At 64.3% G+C, this 13,709-nt stretch overlaps 6 protein-coding genes across 6 annotated transcripts in view; 3 read left to right on the plus strand and 3 right to left on the minus strand.

Annotated features, from left to right (window-relative positions):
* Positions 1 to 156: 156 nt before the first annotated feature.
* AMSG_09893 (ABC transporter A family member 7) lies at positions 157 to 3,040 on the minus strand. The gene has a single exon (XM_013898486.1). The coding sequence runs from the start codon at positions 2,990 to 2,992 to the stop codon at positions 185 to 187; it is 2,808 nt and encodes a 935-aa protein (XP_013753940.1). The 5' UTR covers positions 2,993 to 3,040; the 3' UTR covers positions 157 to 184.
* A 411-nt stretch (positions 3,041 to 3,451) lies between these two features.
* On the plus strand, positions 3,452 to 6,545 carry AMSG_09894 (ABC transporter A family member 9). The gene has a single exon (XM_013898487.1). It carries the CDS (start codon positions 3,768 to 3,770, stop codon positions 6,519 to 6,521), a length of 2,754 nt encoding a protein of 917 aa, XP_013753941.1. The 5' UTR covers positions 3,452 to 3,767; the 3' UTR covers positions 6,522 to 6,545.
* Positions 6,546 to 7,007: 462 nt separating this feature from the next.
* Positions 7,008 to 8,107, plus strand: AMSG_09895 (uncharacterized protein; the record flags this gene model as incomplete). Its single annotated transcript, XM_013898488.1, has 2 exons — positions 7,008 to 7,015; positions 7,093 to 8,107. The coding sequence occupies 2 exons, from the start codon at positions 7,008 to 7,010 to the stop codon at positions 7,901 to 7,903; spliced, it is 819 nt and encodes a 272-aa protein (XP_013753942.1). The 3' UTR covers positions 7,904 to 8,107.
* AMSG_09896 (hsp70-like protein) lies at positions 7,991 to 10,459 on the minus strand. Its single transcript, XM_013898489.1, has 2 exons — positions 10,325 to 10,459; positions 7,991 to 9,944 (listed from the first exon to the last, which is right to left on the minus strand). Exons 1-2 carry the CDS (start codon positions 10,430 to 10,432, stop codon positions 8,082 to 8,084), a joined length of 1,971 nt encoding a protein of 656 aa, XP_013753943.1. The 5' UTR covers positions 10,433 to 10,459; the 3' UTR covers positions 7,991 to 8,081.
* Positions 10,460 to 11,026: 567 nt separating this feature from the next.
* AMSG_09897 (UspA protein) lies at positions 11,027 to 12,985 on the plus strand (the record flags this gene model as incomplete). Its single annotated transcript, XM_013898490.1, has 1 exon — positions 11,027 to 12,985. One exon carries the CDS (start codon positions 11,027 to 11,029, stop codon positions 12,983 to 12,985), a length of 1,959 nt encoding a protein of 652 aa, XP_013753944.1.
* Positions 12,986 to 13,221: 236 nt separating this feature from the next.
* Positions 13,222 to 13,709, minus strand: part of AMSG_09898 (polyadenylate-binding protein 1-B) — a gene marked incomplete at its 3' end in the record, with an annotated part of 2,246 nt that continues 1,758 nt past the window's right edge. Inside the window, exons 2-3 of the mRNA XM_013898491.1 lie at positions 13,458 to 13,700; positions 13,222 to 13,434 (exon numbers count right to left, since the gene is read on the minus strand). Of these exons, the coding sequence (XP_013753945.1) occupies positions 13,222 to 13,434; positions 13,458 to 13,700 (456 nt within the window). The remainder of the gene's footprint in view (positions 13,435 to 13,457; positions 13,701 to 13,709) is intronic.

The following is a 13,709-nucleotide window of genomic DNA, read 5'->3' on the forward strand; positions in this document are numbered from 1 at the left end:
CCATCGATGCAGGTGGGCGGGCGAGCGGGTCAAGGCGACGCGACGCGTTCCGGCGGATTGACCATGTCACGCCACCCGCACCCGGAGTCCGCCCGGTAGCAGCAGCCCAGATCTCCGCCTACCCGCCCCAGCCTCATCTACATCTCTGGCCATCGCTGGACAACATTTCTTTTACCGCACCGTCTCACGTCGACGACGAGTACGACTCATCCTCGCCGCCATCTGTGGACGAATCGTCGCTATTGTTGCCGTCGTCGTCCTCGCCCGAGTAAACGTACGATCCCGAGCCGTTAGAGCTCGAGGCGGACGAGCCGAATCGGGCAAGCTCGACATCCTTGGCGCGCTCGGCGCGGACGGCGTCGCCGCCCTCGGCCCAGAACAGCTCGACGACGTGGAGGAAGACCTCCTCGAGCGACGAGTGCGAGAGCGACCACTCGATGATGCCGTTGTCAGCGGCGCCGCGCTCGAGCTTGGCGTAGAGCTTGTGGACGGGGACGGAGCGCGAGATCTCGTAGTTGCGGACGGCAGCGAGCGAGTTGAGGAGCTTGGTCGTCTTACCGCCGGCGCGCTTGATGAAGGCGTGCGCCTCGTCGTGGGCGTCCTTCTCCACTGTCACGCCGAGCTTGTAGCCCGACGAGTAGCGGGTCTTGAGCTCAGCGACCGAGCCAGTGGTCTTGAACTGACCATCGATGAAAATGCCGACGTCATCACAGAGTGCCTCGGCTTCCTCGAGCGAGTGGGTGGTGAGCAGGAGTGCGGCATTGGCCTTGTACTGCTGGATGACATTCCAGACTTTGCGCTTCGACTCGGGATCGAGGCCGGTGGTCGGCTCATCGAGGACGACCACCCGCGGCGAGCCGACGAGTGCGCAGGCGACCGAGAGCCGCCGCTTCATCCCGCCCGAGTACTCGCCGGCCTTCTTGGCACGAGTCACGTCGTCGCCAAGATCGACAGCATCGAGGACGTCGTCGACAGCCTCGGTCAGCTCAGAGCCGGAGAGGCCCTTGACGCGGCCGTAGAAGCGGACGTGCTCGGGTCCGGTGAGTGAGAGCCAGAGCAGATCGTGCTGCGGGCAGACGCCGAGGTTGAGATGCGCCGCGCGCGTCTGCTGCCGCACATCGTAGCCAGCAATGTGAGCAGTGCCCGAGGTGGCCTCGATGAGGCCCGAGAGCGCCGAGATGCACGAGGTCTTGCCGGCACCGTTGGCGCCGAGCATACCAAACACGGTCCCACGCTCGATGGCAAAGGTCACCGACTTGCAGGCCTCCTTCTGTGGCGCACCGCCGCGAGCTGGATACGTGACCGACACGTCGGCGACGCGCAGATCGTACTGGCTCTCGGCCGTGCGGATGGTCTCGCGCATGGCGGCGACGTCTTCCGGCTCACCGTCCACCGACGCAGCAATGGGCGTCGAGTCGTAGGTCGAGTCGGCGTCGTCGGTGCGGTTGCGATCGCAGAGCCAGGCCCACGACCGCTTCTCGAGGAAGAACAGCGGCGAGCGCGAGATGCCGGTCTCCGACTTGACCACCAGGTCGAGGTAGGCCGAGGCTGCGAGGAGGACGATCCACTCAAAGAAGAGGAAGAGGTAGACCTCGCCGAGGCGGACGCGCGGATGGTTGACGTTCGACCACTCGAGGCCCGGCTCACCAAAGGCGACGCCGTTGGAGAGGACGACGATGCCGCGGTAAAAGGCAAAGGTGGGGACGAGCGAGAAGAGCGAGATGATGGCCTGCGGCGTCTCGGACTGCTGGATGTAGGTGTAGAAGATCTCCGAGGTGATGAGGCCCGTGGCAAAGATCCACAGGTAGCCGACAACGGTGGCCGTCGACGTCCGTGAGAAGAAGACGCGGAAGAAGAAGACGAGCGCCACGAGGGTGTGGCCAAAGAGGAAGAGGAGGAAGAAGACGAGGCCAAACGAGTTCTTGGTGAAGAACTTGAAGCCGGCGAGGGCGGCCATGATCCAGAAGAAGCCGACCGAGACGGAGTAGAGCATAAAGTTGAACATGTACGTCACGATCCAGTACGCCGGCATGCGGAGGCCGGACATGCGCATGATCTCCAGCAGCCGGTGCTCCTTCTCAAACACCATCGACGTCAGCATGATCGGCATCGTCAGCTGGAAGATGTACAGGAAGAGGAACGGTGCAAGGAGCGAGGCAATGTCGAGGCTAGGGTTCTCCACCGTCCGCGGAAAGTCGCGGAGGCCGGCGAGCTCCATCGTCACCTGCTCGCCCGAGAACATCTTGAGCGCCGCCGCCGCAAGAAGCGACGAGAGCCGCGGGACGTCCTGGCCCTTGGACAGCGTCTTGTTGTAGTGCGCTGCAAAGTCGAGGACGAGCTTGGTGCCCGCAGAGATCTGCACATCCTTGATGTAGTACCCGCCGAGCGCCTCTGCGCCCACAACCTGGTATGCGTTGTAGAGCTTGGCCTGGATCGGCGCCGTCGTGTTGTACACATCGACCGAGACCGGGTACGCGTAGTACGTGGCGTTGAGGCAGTAGTCGGCGGCATCAAACTCCGGGAACGACTGCCCGAGGTGGACGTTGAGCGGATCCGTGGCAAAGCTGCCCAGCAAGCCCGAGCCGCCCGAGCCGTCGGCCTTAGCCAGCGATCCGAGCGTCGGGTGGAGGCTCGGTGCAGCAGCGGCCCACAGTTGGCCATCAAAGACGCCCTTGGGCTGACTTGCCGGACATGATCCGTCGGTCGCGTTGCACAGAGTCGGCAGCGGGCCATCGGGCATGCCAGCACAGGTCAGATCGGTGCCGGGAATCGATCGCAAAAAGTACGGTGGGTACGAGATGGGATTCCGCAGCTGGGCATCGCTGAGGACCGGCTCTTCGGAAATGAGGTCATCGACGACGGCCTGGAGGAGGATGATGAGGACGACGACCACAACTCCCGTCATGGCCTGGCAGCAGTTGGAGCCACGCTGGCGCTTCTGAAAGGCGAGCGACTTGCGAAAGAGCGCATTGGTGTGCGCAAGCGTCGACATCAATTATCAACTTGCCGCGCTACGTTGTCCGTGCAAGTGATGAGCTAAATGGGCGTGTTCACCCGCTCCGCCACCCGCCCCCGCCGAATTCCGCTGCTGTTTTGTTGCCGCGGCAGTTGCGGGGGAATGTGTGCCACGCGCACGCGGCTTGTCGCGTATTTCCGAGACGAAGAAAAGACGACAAGAGGACTTTACCACTCGCTCAAGAGCGATATAGCCACAACAACGAGACCAAAGTTCAATTGCTGGATACTTCACGCCAAGATCTACATATTGATCTAGATGATGGCTATATATCTGCAGTGGATAAGGTGCCATTCGTCGCCAACGTGGTCTTGGACAGCCCGCATATGCGGAAATGGAGATGATAATCCCGTGCGGCGAATTGTGAAGTCATCGACACGTCAGTCGCAGGACAAAACCCCGGCCATATCCGCAGCACCTCCCCCCACTGCCGGCGCACGCCACCATCACAAGCCACATTTGGGTTGCCTACCTCCACCCACGGCCACCTACATCCCTCAAACACTTGACGACACGGCCTCAACGAGCAAGAAGAGACCAAGCGAGTCAGAGGCAGGCGACCAGGACACATCCGCATCGTCACATTGCCGCATCGTCACGACCTACCGCCGGCCGCAGCACCCAAACTCCGCACGTTTGGACTGACGGCATCGACGGCGTAGTCTGACCGAGTTGACGGTTTCAGAAGGTATTGTCCAAGACGCCGATCCGCATCGCCCCGGAGCAGGTGGTGGAGGAGGCCAAGCCGCGCATGTCTGAGAGCACGAGCACTGGCCAGAGCACAAGCACGTACACGTACACGTACGCAGACGCAAGCAGCAGCAAGAGCAAGAACCGCGGCGAGAGCAGCACGAGCATGGCGGATACATCATCGCGGTACGCATCATCGGTGCCGGAGTCGCCGCGCGGAGTCAAGGACAAGAGCGTGGCGTGGGCGACGCGAACGGGACGGCAGACATGGATTCTGCTGAAGAAGAACTGGGCGGTGGCGCGGGTGTCGCGGCGATCGACGACGGTCCAGCTTGTGGTCCCAGTGCTCGCCATCCTTGCGCTCTTCATCCTCTCGTTTGCGTACAAGGAGAACCAGCAGTTTAACGATTCACAGCAGCCGCAGCGCTCGCCGTCGACCGAGTCCATCCGGCCCTACCCGCGGTGCATCTCGGGCCGGCTGAGTGTGGGACCATGCATCTCCATTGCGTGGGTGCTAGAGAACGCAGCGAGTCTCTCTGCCGGGGCGCGCGATCTTGTGGGTAGGGTCGTGGAACGGATCCGGGTCGACGCCGGCTTGCCGACCTCCGAAGTGCGGCAGTTTGGCTCGCGGAGCGAGCTCGATTCGTATCTCCTCTCGCACCCCAACTCGACGCAGGGCGGGTACGAGTTTGCGGTGCGCGAGCCTGCGGTGCCGTCCGGCGGGCGGGTTGTGGAGCACCTCAGCTACACGATCCAGTACAACAAGACGTCGACGTACTCGTTTGGTACCAAGGTCGACTCACAGGAGTACACGCTGCTTCCGATGACGGCGGCGGTGGAGCGTGCGCTGCTGGCGGAGCTCGGCTCGCAGGTCTACACTGGATCGGCGAGCGTCAACGACGACATCGAATACTCACTCTCGCTCCTCGAGTTTGCGCGGCCGGAGGAGTTCCAGGCCGATCTCATTGCGCTTGCCGGGCCGACGTTTGTGTACGCGGCGCTGCTGTTCAACTTTGTGATTGTGCTCGGTGCTGTGGTGAGCGAGAAGGAGAAGCACCTGCGCGAAGCGATGCGGCTCATGGGCCTGCGCTCGCTGCCGTACTGGACCTCGTGGGCGGTGACGGCCTTTGTCTTTAACGTCATCTCGGTCTTCATCATCATCATCTCGGGCGCTATCTTCCAGTTCCGGTTCTTCCTCGAGAACGACTTTCGGACGTACTTTGTGCTCTTCCTCCTCTTTGCGGCGGCGATGGTGCCTGTGGCGCTTTTCCTCTCTGTGTTTGTGAGCAAGGCAGCGACAGCGACGTCGCTCGGGTTCATTGTCTTCCTCGTGGGCACCATGGCGCAGGTCTTCCAGCAGCTTGTGTACGGCGAGTCTGGCGAGGGCACGATCTACCCGATTCTTGCCTCGCTCGTCCCGCCGGTCCTTCTCTCCAAGGGCATGTTCGACATTGCGTCGTACACGGATCAGACCGATGACCGCGGCATGTCGTGGTCGCAGCGTGACTCGACCTCCAACTTTCCGCTCACCTCGGTGTACGAGTGGATGATCGCAGACGTGTTCATCTTCGCCATTCTGCTGTGGTACGCCGACACGATTGCGTCCAAGGGCGAGCGGTTCTACTTTCCGTTCTCGCCCTATTACTGGGGCCTGCTCTCGCGGCATGATGCGAGTGACGCTGGGGCGTCGCAGCCGTCGGACGAGGCGCTGGAGGCGCTCGGCGAGTCTGGCGCGGGCAAAACGCACGATGCCAACGTCCACGCGCAGCTTGCGGATGCCAAGGCATCGCGCGGCGCGTTTGCGGGCAACGACGGGCTCAAGGTCTACGGTCTCCGCAAGGAGTTTACCTCGCGCCAGTGGTGTGGGCTCCGCAAGTCTGTCTTTGTGGCGGTGCAGGAGCTGGTGCTCGGCGTGCCGGCGGACTCGCTCTTTGTGCTTCTGGGACATAACGGCGCGGGCAAGTCAACCTCATTCAACATGCTTCTCAACCTGTTTGGTCCGACTGCGGGCAATGCGTACGTGTTTGGCATGTCGATCAAGACCGAGATGGACCGGATCCGCGCGGTCATGGGCGTCTGCCCTCAGCACGACATCCTGTGGGACGAGCTGACGGCGCGCGAGCACCTCGAGCTCTACGCGCGGCTGAAGGACATTCCGGGCGATGAAGTGTACAACGAGGTCGAGGCACGGCTGGCGGACGTCGGCCTGACCTCGGTGGGCGACGTGACGGCCGGGGCGTACTCGGGCGGAATGCGGCGGCGGCTCTCGACGGCCATCGCCTTTACCGCCGATCCGCGCATCGTCTTCCTCGACGAGCCGACGACGGGCATGGACCCGGTGTCGCGGCGGCAGGTGTGGAACCTCATCCAGGCCAAGAAGGCCGGACGGGTCATTGTGCTCACCACGCACTCGATGGAGGAGGCCGACGTGCTCGGCGACAACATCGGAATCATGGCCGCCGGGCGGATCACCACCATCGGCACGGCGCGCTACCTCAAGTCGCAGTACGGCACCGGCTCCAAGATCACTATCATCCCCAAGTCGGAGTCTGCGCGCGCTCGCATCGCAGACTTTGTCGCCGAGCGCCTCGACGGCATCCAACCTGACTCGCACGTCGGCGATCTTGACTATGTCATCCCGCTCGAGACCGTCGACAAGCTCGGCGAGTTCCTCACCGACTTTGCCGCCCGCAAGCGCAAGCTCGGTGCCGTCAATCTTGTCCTTGGCTCGGTCTCGCTCGAGGAGGTTTTCCTCCGCGTCGCCGAAGTTGACCACGAGTACGATGCCGGCTCGTCGTCGACCACTAGCGCGTGAGTAGGATAAAAAAAGCCAATGATGGTTGATGTTCTGGCACACAATAGCTAGCCCGGTCGACCGCCCACCGACCGACCGCCCACCGACCGACCGCCCACCGACCGACCGCCCACCGACCGCCCACCGGCACCAAGCACCACGTGACGCACGGGGAGGCAGCCACCAGCACACACAAACACACACACACACACACACACACACACACACACACACACAGGCATGGCGTCCGGTGGTGGCCCTCGTCTTCCCGGCGCCGCCACCCCGCCCGGACCTCGCCCGACCGGTGGCGCTAGCAGCGGCCGCGAACCTGCCGGCAATGACCAGAGCCACAGGACGCAGCCAGCTGACACAAGCAATGACGCAGGCGCAGAGACGGGCACAGGGGATGCTTCAATCGCCGGGGGATGCAGACAAGTGGGGCTCCGCCATCAAGCGGCGGTCCGGCTGGCACAGCAGCGGGCGCTGGATCAGGCGCAGGCGCAGCTGATGCCTCAGTCGCCGCAGGAACGCAGGCAGGTGGGGCTGGATCAAGGACGGGATCGGTCGCTGCTGCTGGTGTGTCGTCGGCTAGGGGCGCACCGGTGGTGTCGGGTGCGAGTGCGTCGCTGCAGACGTCGGCGTTTGTGCCGCCAGCAGGCCGGGTGACCAACGTGCTTGCCGGGCGGCGGGTCGGCGGCTCGGGAGCTGGCGTGCTGCGACCGGTGGCTACAGGGCCATCGATTGATGGAGTGGTGGTGGCGCCGCTGATGGCGCCGCCGTCGCTGCGAGGCACGGTGCGAGTCTTGCCGGAGCCGAGCGTGCTGCCGGTTCTCAGCAACGCGTGGAGCGACGAGGGAACGTCGTCGAGTCCGGGCGGCAGCGTCCGCAGCGGGAGTGCCGGCCACGAGCGAACAGCAGCCCGGCAACCGCTGCCGCCCAAGCGGGTGGCCACGCCAGTCGACGTCGACCAGCTCATATGGGTGCCGGTCGACGATCTCACGGCTGGCGACGTGCCGGACGCCGATCTCATTCCATGGGTCGAGATGCACACCGTGACGGGTCGGGTCGTCCGCAAGCCGCGGGCGCAGGCGCCGCGCAAGGTCAGCATCAATGGTGAGGAGCTCGTCCTCATCAAGTACTGCGGTGAGTGGTTTGCCATCGGCAACGTCTGTCCGCACAATGGCGCCGCGCTCGAGGCCGGCGACATCGAGGACCTCGAGGGTGAGCCCTCGCTTCGCTGCCCGCGCCACAAGTGGCGGTTCTCGCTCCGCTCCGGCCGCGGTCTCCTCCCCTCCTCGGCCCGCGACCTCTGCCTCGACCGCAAGCCTGTCCGCACCGATGCTTCTGGCCGCATCTACGTCGGCTTTGACTCGGTGAACGTGGTTTTCGACGACGACTTTTGACGAGTTTCGGCCTTTTGCCTCTCTGCGCCAATGCTTCCGGCCGCACTTGCCAACACACGCCACACACGCAAGCTGCTGAAAAACAAAGGGTCTTCATTCACACAGGGTTGGTGACAGATTGGAAATAGCAGCGGGCGGTCGAGGCGCAGGAAAGCGGCTCGCCGCAAGATACAATAACTTAATCGATCTCCTCGATGGTGGGCTCCGAGGCCGGAGCAGCGGCAGGGGGCGCGCCCGGGGCGGCGCCCGTCGGCATGCCGCCGGGCATGCCACCGGGCATGCCGCCAGGGGCACCGCCAGCAGCGCCGGCAGCCTGGGCGGCAGCCTGGATGATCGGGTTGGCAATGCCCTCGAGCTCCTTCTGCTGGTGCTCGAACTCCTCCTTCTCGGCCTCCTGGTTCTCGTCGAGCCAGGCGATGACCTCGTCAATCTTGGCGTTGAGCGTGGTCTTGTCGGCCTCAGGGACGGAGAGCTTGTCGTCGCGGAGGGTGGAGCGGAGCGAGTACGCGTAGTTCTCGAGGCCGTTGCGGGCCTCGACCTTCTGGCGGACCTTCTCGTCGTCAGCCGCAAACTTCTCGGCCTCGGACACCATGCGCTCGATCTCCTCCTTGGAGAGACGGCCAGACTCGTTCTTGATCTGGATCTTGTTGATGTTGCCGGTCGACTTCTCCTGGGCCGACACGTTGAGGATGCCGTTGGCGTCAATGTCAAAGATGACCTCGATCTGCGGCTGGCCACGCGGCATCGGCGGGATGCCGGTCAGCTCGAACTTGCCGAGCAGGTTGTTGTCCTTGGTCCGCGCGCGCTCGCCCTCGAACACCTGGATGAGGACACCAGGCTGGTTGTCCGAGTACGTCGAGAACGTCTGGGTCTTCTTGGTCGGGATCGTCGTGTTGCGCGGGATGAGCTTGGTCATCACGCCACCGGCGGTCTCGAGGCCGAGCGAGAGCGGCGTGACGTCGAGGAGGAGCAGGTCCGACACCTTCGAGTCGGTCGAGCCCGAGAGAATGGCGGCCTGGACGGCGGCACCGTAGGCAACGGCCTCATCCGGGTTGATCGACTTGCACGGCTCCTTGCCCGAGAAGAAGTCCGAAAGGAGCTTCTGGACGCGCGGGATGCGGGTCGAGCCACCGACAAGAACGATCTCGTGGATCTCCGACTTGGAGAGCTTCGAGTCGGTGATGGCGCGCTCGACGGGCTCGAGGCACTTGCGGAAGAGGTCCTGGTTGAGCTCCTCGAAGCGGGCACGGGTGATCGAGGTGTAGAAGTCGATGCCCTCAAAGAGCGAATCGATCTCGATCGACGCCTGCGTCGACGACGAGAGCGTGCGCTTCGCGCGCTCGCACGCCGTGCGGAGACGGCGCATGGCACGGACGTTGCCGGTGATGTCCTTCTTGTGCTTGCGCTTGAACTCACGCACAAAGTGGTCCACAAGGCGGTTGTCAAAGTCCTCACCGCCAAGGTGGGTGTCACCGGCAGTCGACTTGACCTCAAAGATGCCGTCCTCGATGGTGAGGACGGAAACGTCAAAGGTACCGCCACCAAGATCGAAGATGAGCACGTTCTTCTCCTCTCCCTTCTGGTCGAGGCCGTACGCGATCGCGGCCGCAGTCGGCTCGTTGATGATGCGCATGACGTTGAGCCCGGCAATGGTACCGGCGTCCTTGGTCGCCTGGCGCTGCGAGTCGTTAAAGTACGCAGGCACCGTGATGACGGCGTTGTTGACCTCCTCGCCGAGGTACGCCTTGGCGATGTCCTTCATCTTGGTCAGAACCATCGACGAGATCTGCTCCGGGGAGAACACCTTGGTCTCGCCCTGGAACTCGACCTGGATCATCGGCTTGGTCTCCTGGTCGATGATCTTGAACGGCCAGTGCGCCATGTCCGACTGCACGTTCGGGTCCGAGAACGTGCGCCCGATGAGGCGCTTGGCGTCGAACACCGTGTTGCGCGGGTTCATCGCGGTCTGCAGCTTGGCAGCGTCACCGATGAGGCGCTCAGAGTCGGTGAACGCGACGTACGACGGGGTCGTGCGGTTACCCTGTGGTGTTTTGCGGTGAGTCTTGGTGGGTGGGTGGGTGGGGACATTTCCAACATCCAATCCCTCCACCCGCCCACCCGCCCGCCTCCATGGACAGCGTCCAGGGGAGGGGGCGGAGGGGGGAGGGGGCGGAGGGGGGGAAGGAGGGGAAGGAGGAAGTTGGTGCAAGGACTTGCGGCCATTGGGCAAGGTCCAGGGAATGGAGGCGGGGCCTTGCAGGCGTAGGCGGCGATGGAAGGCGGTGGCGCGTGGTCTTCAAAAATTGGAATGTCACACCTTCATGAAGGCCGGCGAGAGGTCGCCGAAGAAGAGAGAGTGGGAGGAAGCCGAGGGAGGAGGGTATGGGCAAGGCGGGGGAGGAGGGGGGAGGTGAGGCGTACCTGGTCGTTGGCGATGATCTCGACGCGCTCGTTGCGCCAGACACCGACGCACGAGTACGTGGTGCCAAGGTCAATGCCGACGGCAGCTCCGGTAACGTTAGCAGCCATGTTTGTGTGGATGAAGAGGGGTGGTGACTGGCGAGTCGGGAAAGGTTGCGGAAGTGGACCGTCGGCTGTTGTGGACGGGCAGGCAGGGATTTTTGATGACCTGGGGTATGACGTGGTCATGCGTGGTCGGAGGAGGAGGGGGGGGGGGGGGAACAGGCAGTTCGGAATCCATTGACTCCGTCGTCAGCTACATGCAGCAAGGGCCACGGCGCATATTGTGTCGCTTGGCACCCTGGTGATGATGATGATGATGATGATGATGATGATGATGATGATGATCGTTGACGGCGGCAAGTGGCCGGCCGCTCGACGCGCAGTACATCGCCAACCCAAGCCTCACGCCAAACAGCTGACAAGCTTCCACCACACCGCTGCACCACTCTCCTCTTCCTCCCCCCTCCCCTCCCCCCCTCCCCTCCCCCCACCCACCCACCCACCTCAAAACGCGCAAAAACGTCCTGCGGCAATGCGCGTCAGCCGCCACCGCCCAAACTGACCCAATTGTTCCACACCACCTGCGACGGTGACGACAGGCACCACAGCCGGCACCCCGGCCACAGGCAGGCCACCCACCACCTCACCCTCCCACTCGGTATGAGCGTGAGTGACCACGCAAGCGCGTTCACGCCCGGCGGCCACCTCGTGCGGCGGCACACGTGGGTGGTGGCGGTGACAGACAGCGACGACGCCCTGGTGGCGCTTGACTACGCGGCAGGGATGGTGAACCCTGCGCGCGACGCGCTTGTCCTCGTCTCGGTGGTCAAGAACAGGCCGACGTCCAAGGATGCGGCTCGGCGGCACTACAACTTTTTGCACGCGCACGCCCTCGCCCTCACACACGTCATCGGCATATCGGCCAAGGTCTACGTCAAGCGCGGCAAGCCCGGCCCGGCCCTGGTCGACGTCGCCAAGCGGGTCGCCGCAGACGGCATCATCCTCGGCGCCCGCGGTGTCACTCGCCTCCGTCGCCTCGTTCTCGGCTCGGTCTCACACTACGTTGTCAGCAACGCGCCCTGCTCCGTCATCGTAGTCAAGAACGAGGGCAATGCCGACATTGCTCCCGTCGTGTCGGCCATTGCACCCGGCCTCGCTGCCGACGGCCCCGCTGCTGCCGCCGCTCGCCACCACCTCTTCTCCTCGTCAGCTTCATCATCGCCGGCAGGCGGCGAGAGCGAGGCCGAGACCGAAGACTCGCTCGGCTCGCTCCAGCACGCCCAGTCGTACCGCATCGCGGCCTCGTCGGGCTCCAACGCGTACTTGTGCGCGGTCGACAAGTCGCGGTACTCGCACGCCGCGTTCAACACGCTTGTCACCACCGTGGCCCGCGAGGGCGACTCGATCCACTGCTTCTACGTATACCAGCCGGAGACGAGGGTAGCGCGGGCGACAAAGATGTTCAAGGCGCGGCGCTCGCTACCGGCCGACAAAGCCGCCGCCCGCGCTGCTGAGCTTGTCGAGCGCAACCATGCGCTGGTGATCCAGCGGATGCAGACCTATGCCGGCATTGCCAAGGCGTACCACCTCAAGTTCTCGCACGAGCTGGTCCAGGACGAGCGCGACGTCCGCGACGTCATCTCTGACTTTGTGGCAGCGCATCCGAGCCACCCGCTGTTGGTCCTCGGCCACCGCGGGAGCGTCAAGGACTCGGTCGGCCTGCACTGTCTTACCCGGGCCCGCGTCAACGCTGTCCTTATTGTGCGCGAGAAAGACGTCGCCGAGGAGCTGCTCACGCCCGAGCAGCTCGCCTGGGTCCAGGCGCAGCGCGCCCTGAGGATCAAGCGGCTCAACGCCGCGCTCGAGGCCGAGAACGCTGCCGCTCGCGGCGACGACAAGCGCCACCGCCGCAAGCGCCGCCGCCGCAAGCTCCGCGGCAAGAAGGCCTCGCGCACCATCCGATTTCTCGAAGCCGAAGTCATCGAGTCGCGCCGCATCACCGCCTCTCCCAATGTGGCCGAGGAGGCCCTCGTCTCGCACGACGGCTCAGCCTCGAGCTCGTCACCGCCACGGACCTCTCACTCGCGCTCGCGCTCGCCGCCGCCCCCGCGCCGCCACGGCTCAGGCTCGGGCTCGGGCTCGGGCTCGGGTTCGGGCTCGGGTTCGGTCTCAAACTCGGTCTCGAGCTCAGTCTCGAGCTCGTCGTTCCCCTCGTGGACGACCGAGGAGTGCGTCGAGCTGTTCCACTCGTCCGACCTGGTCTCGTCGTCGAATCCTGTGACGCCACGCGAGATCGACGCCGCTACCGCGCCGTCGTCGGACGCCATGCCGCTCGCCACCACCGGCGCCCTTGATCGCTCCGGCTCGATCACCGGCTCAGGCTCGGGCTCGGGCTCGGGCTCGGGCACGAGCTGGACGGGCTCGTTCTCGGGCTCGGACGCCGAGCCTGTGGGAGACCCCGGGTTTGATGACTACCTCTCCGGCATGGGCCTCATCAGCGGCAGCAAGCCACAGCGCGAGACCGTGGAGATCTGCACCCCGAGTGGAGGCATTGCAGGCGCAACGAGCGTTGACGAGGCCATGGCATTTCCCTCGGTTGTTGTCCGGCATCACAAGTAGGTGTCGCACGTGACGTCGTTGGGTATTGAGGCAAACACAGGACGCTACACACACACACACACACACACATAGAGTGGGTAGGATTGGCCTCTCGAAACCTTTGTTGTTCGTTCCGCCGCGCTCTGGGAAAGGGGAAAAGCCCCAGAGCACACACGTAGTTGGGGGATGAATAGGATGGGATGGGATGGGATGGGGGGGGTGAAGTGCGATGAAACCATACAGTACGACGGCAGAGCTTAGGCGTCAGCCTGGGCCTCGCCAGCGGCGTGCTGGTTGAGGACGTTGACGGCCTCGGCGATCTTCTCCTGGAGAGCCTGCGACGACTCGAGGAGGTTGAGGAGCTCGCCGTTGTCCATCTCCAGAAGCATGCCAGTGATCTTGCCGGCAAGGCGCGGCTGGACAGGCTGGATGAGCGGGAAGAGACGCTCGCCAAGCATGGCCTTCTGCTCCTCGGCGAGGCGGCAGCGAGGACGGACGGGGTGAGCGGGTCCTGCTGGCCGGCGCCCTGAGCCTGCTGCTGGGCCTGCTGCGGCATGAGGACGGGCTGCTGGGCAGAGAGCGGCATCTGCGGCTGGCCCTGCGGGCCGCGGCCCATCATCATGTAGTTGGGCGCGCCACCCTGCATGGGGGCACCGCGGCCGGCGCCAGCGGGCGGCTGGCCCTGCTGCGGGAAGCGGGGGCGGGGCATGGACATCTGCTGCGGGTAGTCTGTCACCTGTGCTCC

Source organism: Thecamonas trahens (assembly GCF_000142905.1).
Source record: "Thecamonas trahens ATCC 50062 unplaced genomic scaffold supercont1.54, whole genome shotgun sequence".
Lineage (NCBI taxonomy): Eukaryota > Apusomonadida > Apusomonadidae > Thecamonas > Thecamonas trahens.

Excerpts from the sequence above, each read along its gene's own strand:
- AMSG_09894 (XM_013898487.1), top strand. The coding sequence starts at position 3,768 with ATGTCTGAGAGCACGAGCACTGGCCAGAGCACAAGCACGTACACGTAC.
- AMSG_09896 (XM_013898489.1), bottom strand. The coding sequence starts at position 10,432 with ATGGCTGCTAACGTTACCGGAGCTGCCGTCGGCATTGACCTTGGCACC. Across the intron at positions 9,945-10,324 it reads AGATCATCGCCAACGACCAG|GGTAACCGCACGACCCCGTC; the intron begins GTACGCCTCACC and ends AAAACACCACAG.
- AMSG_09893 (XM_013898486.1), bottom strand. The coding sequence starts at position 2,992 with ATGTCGACGCTTGCGCACACCAATGCGCTCTTTCGCAAGTCGCTCGCC.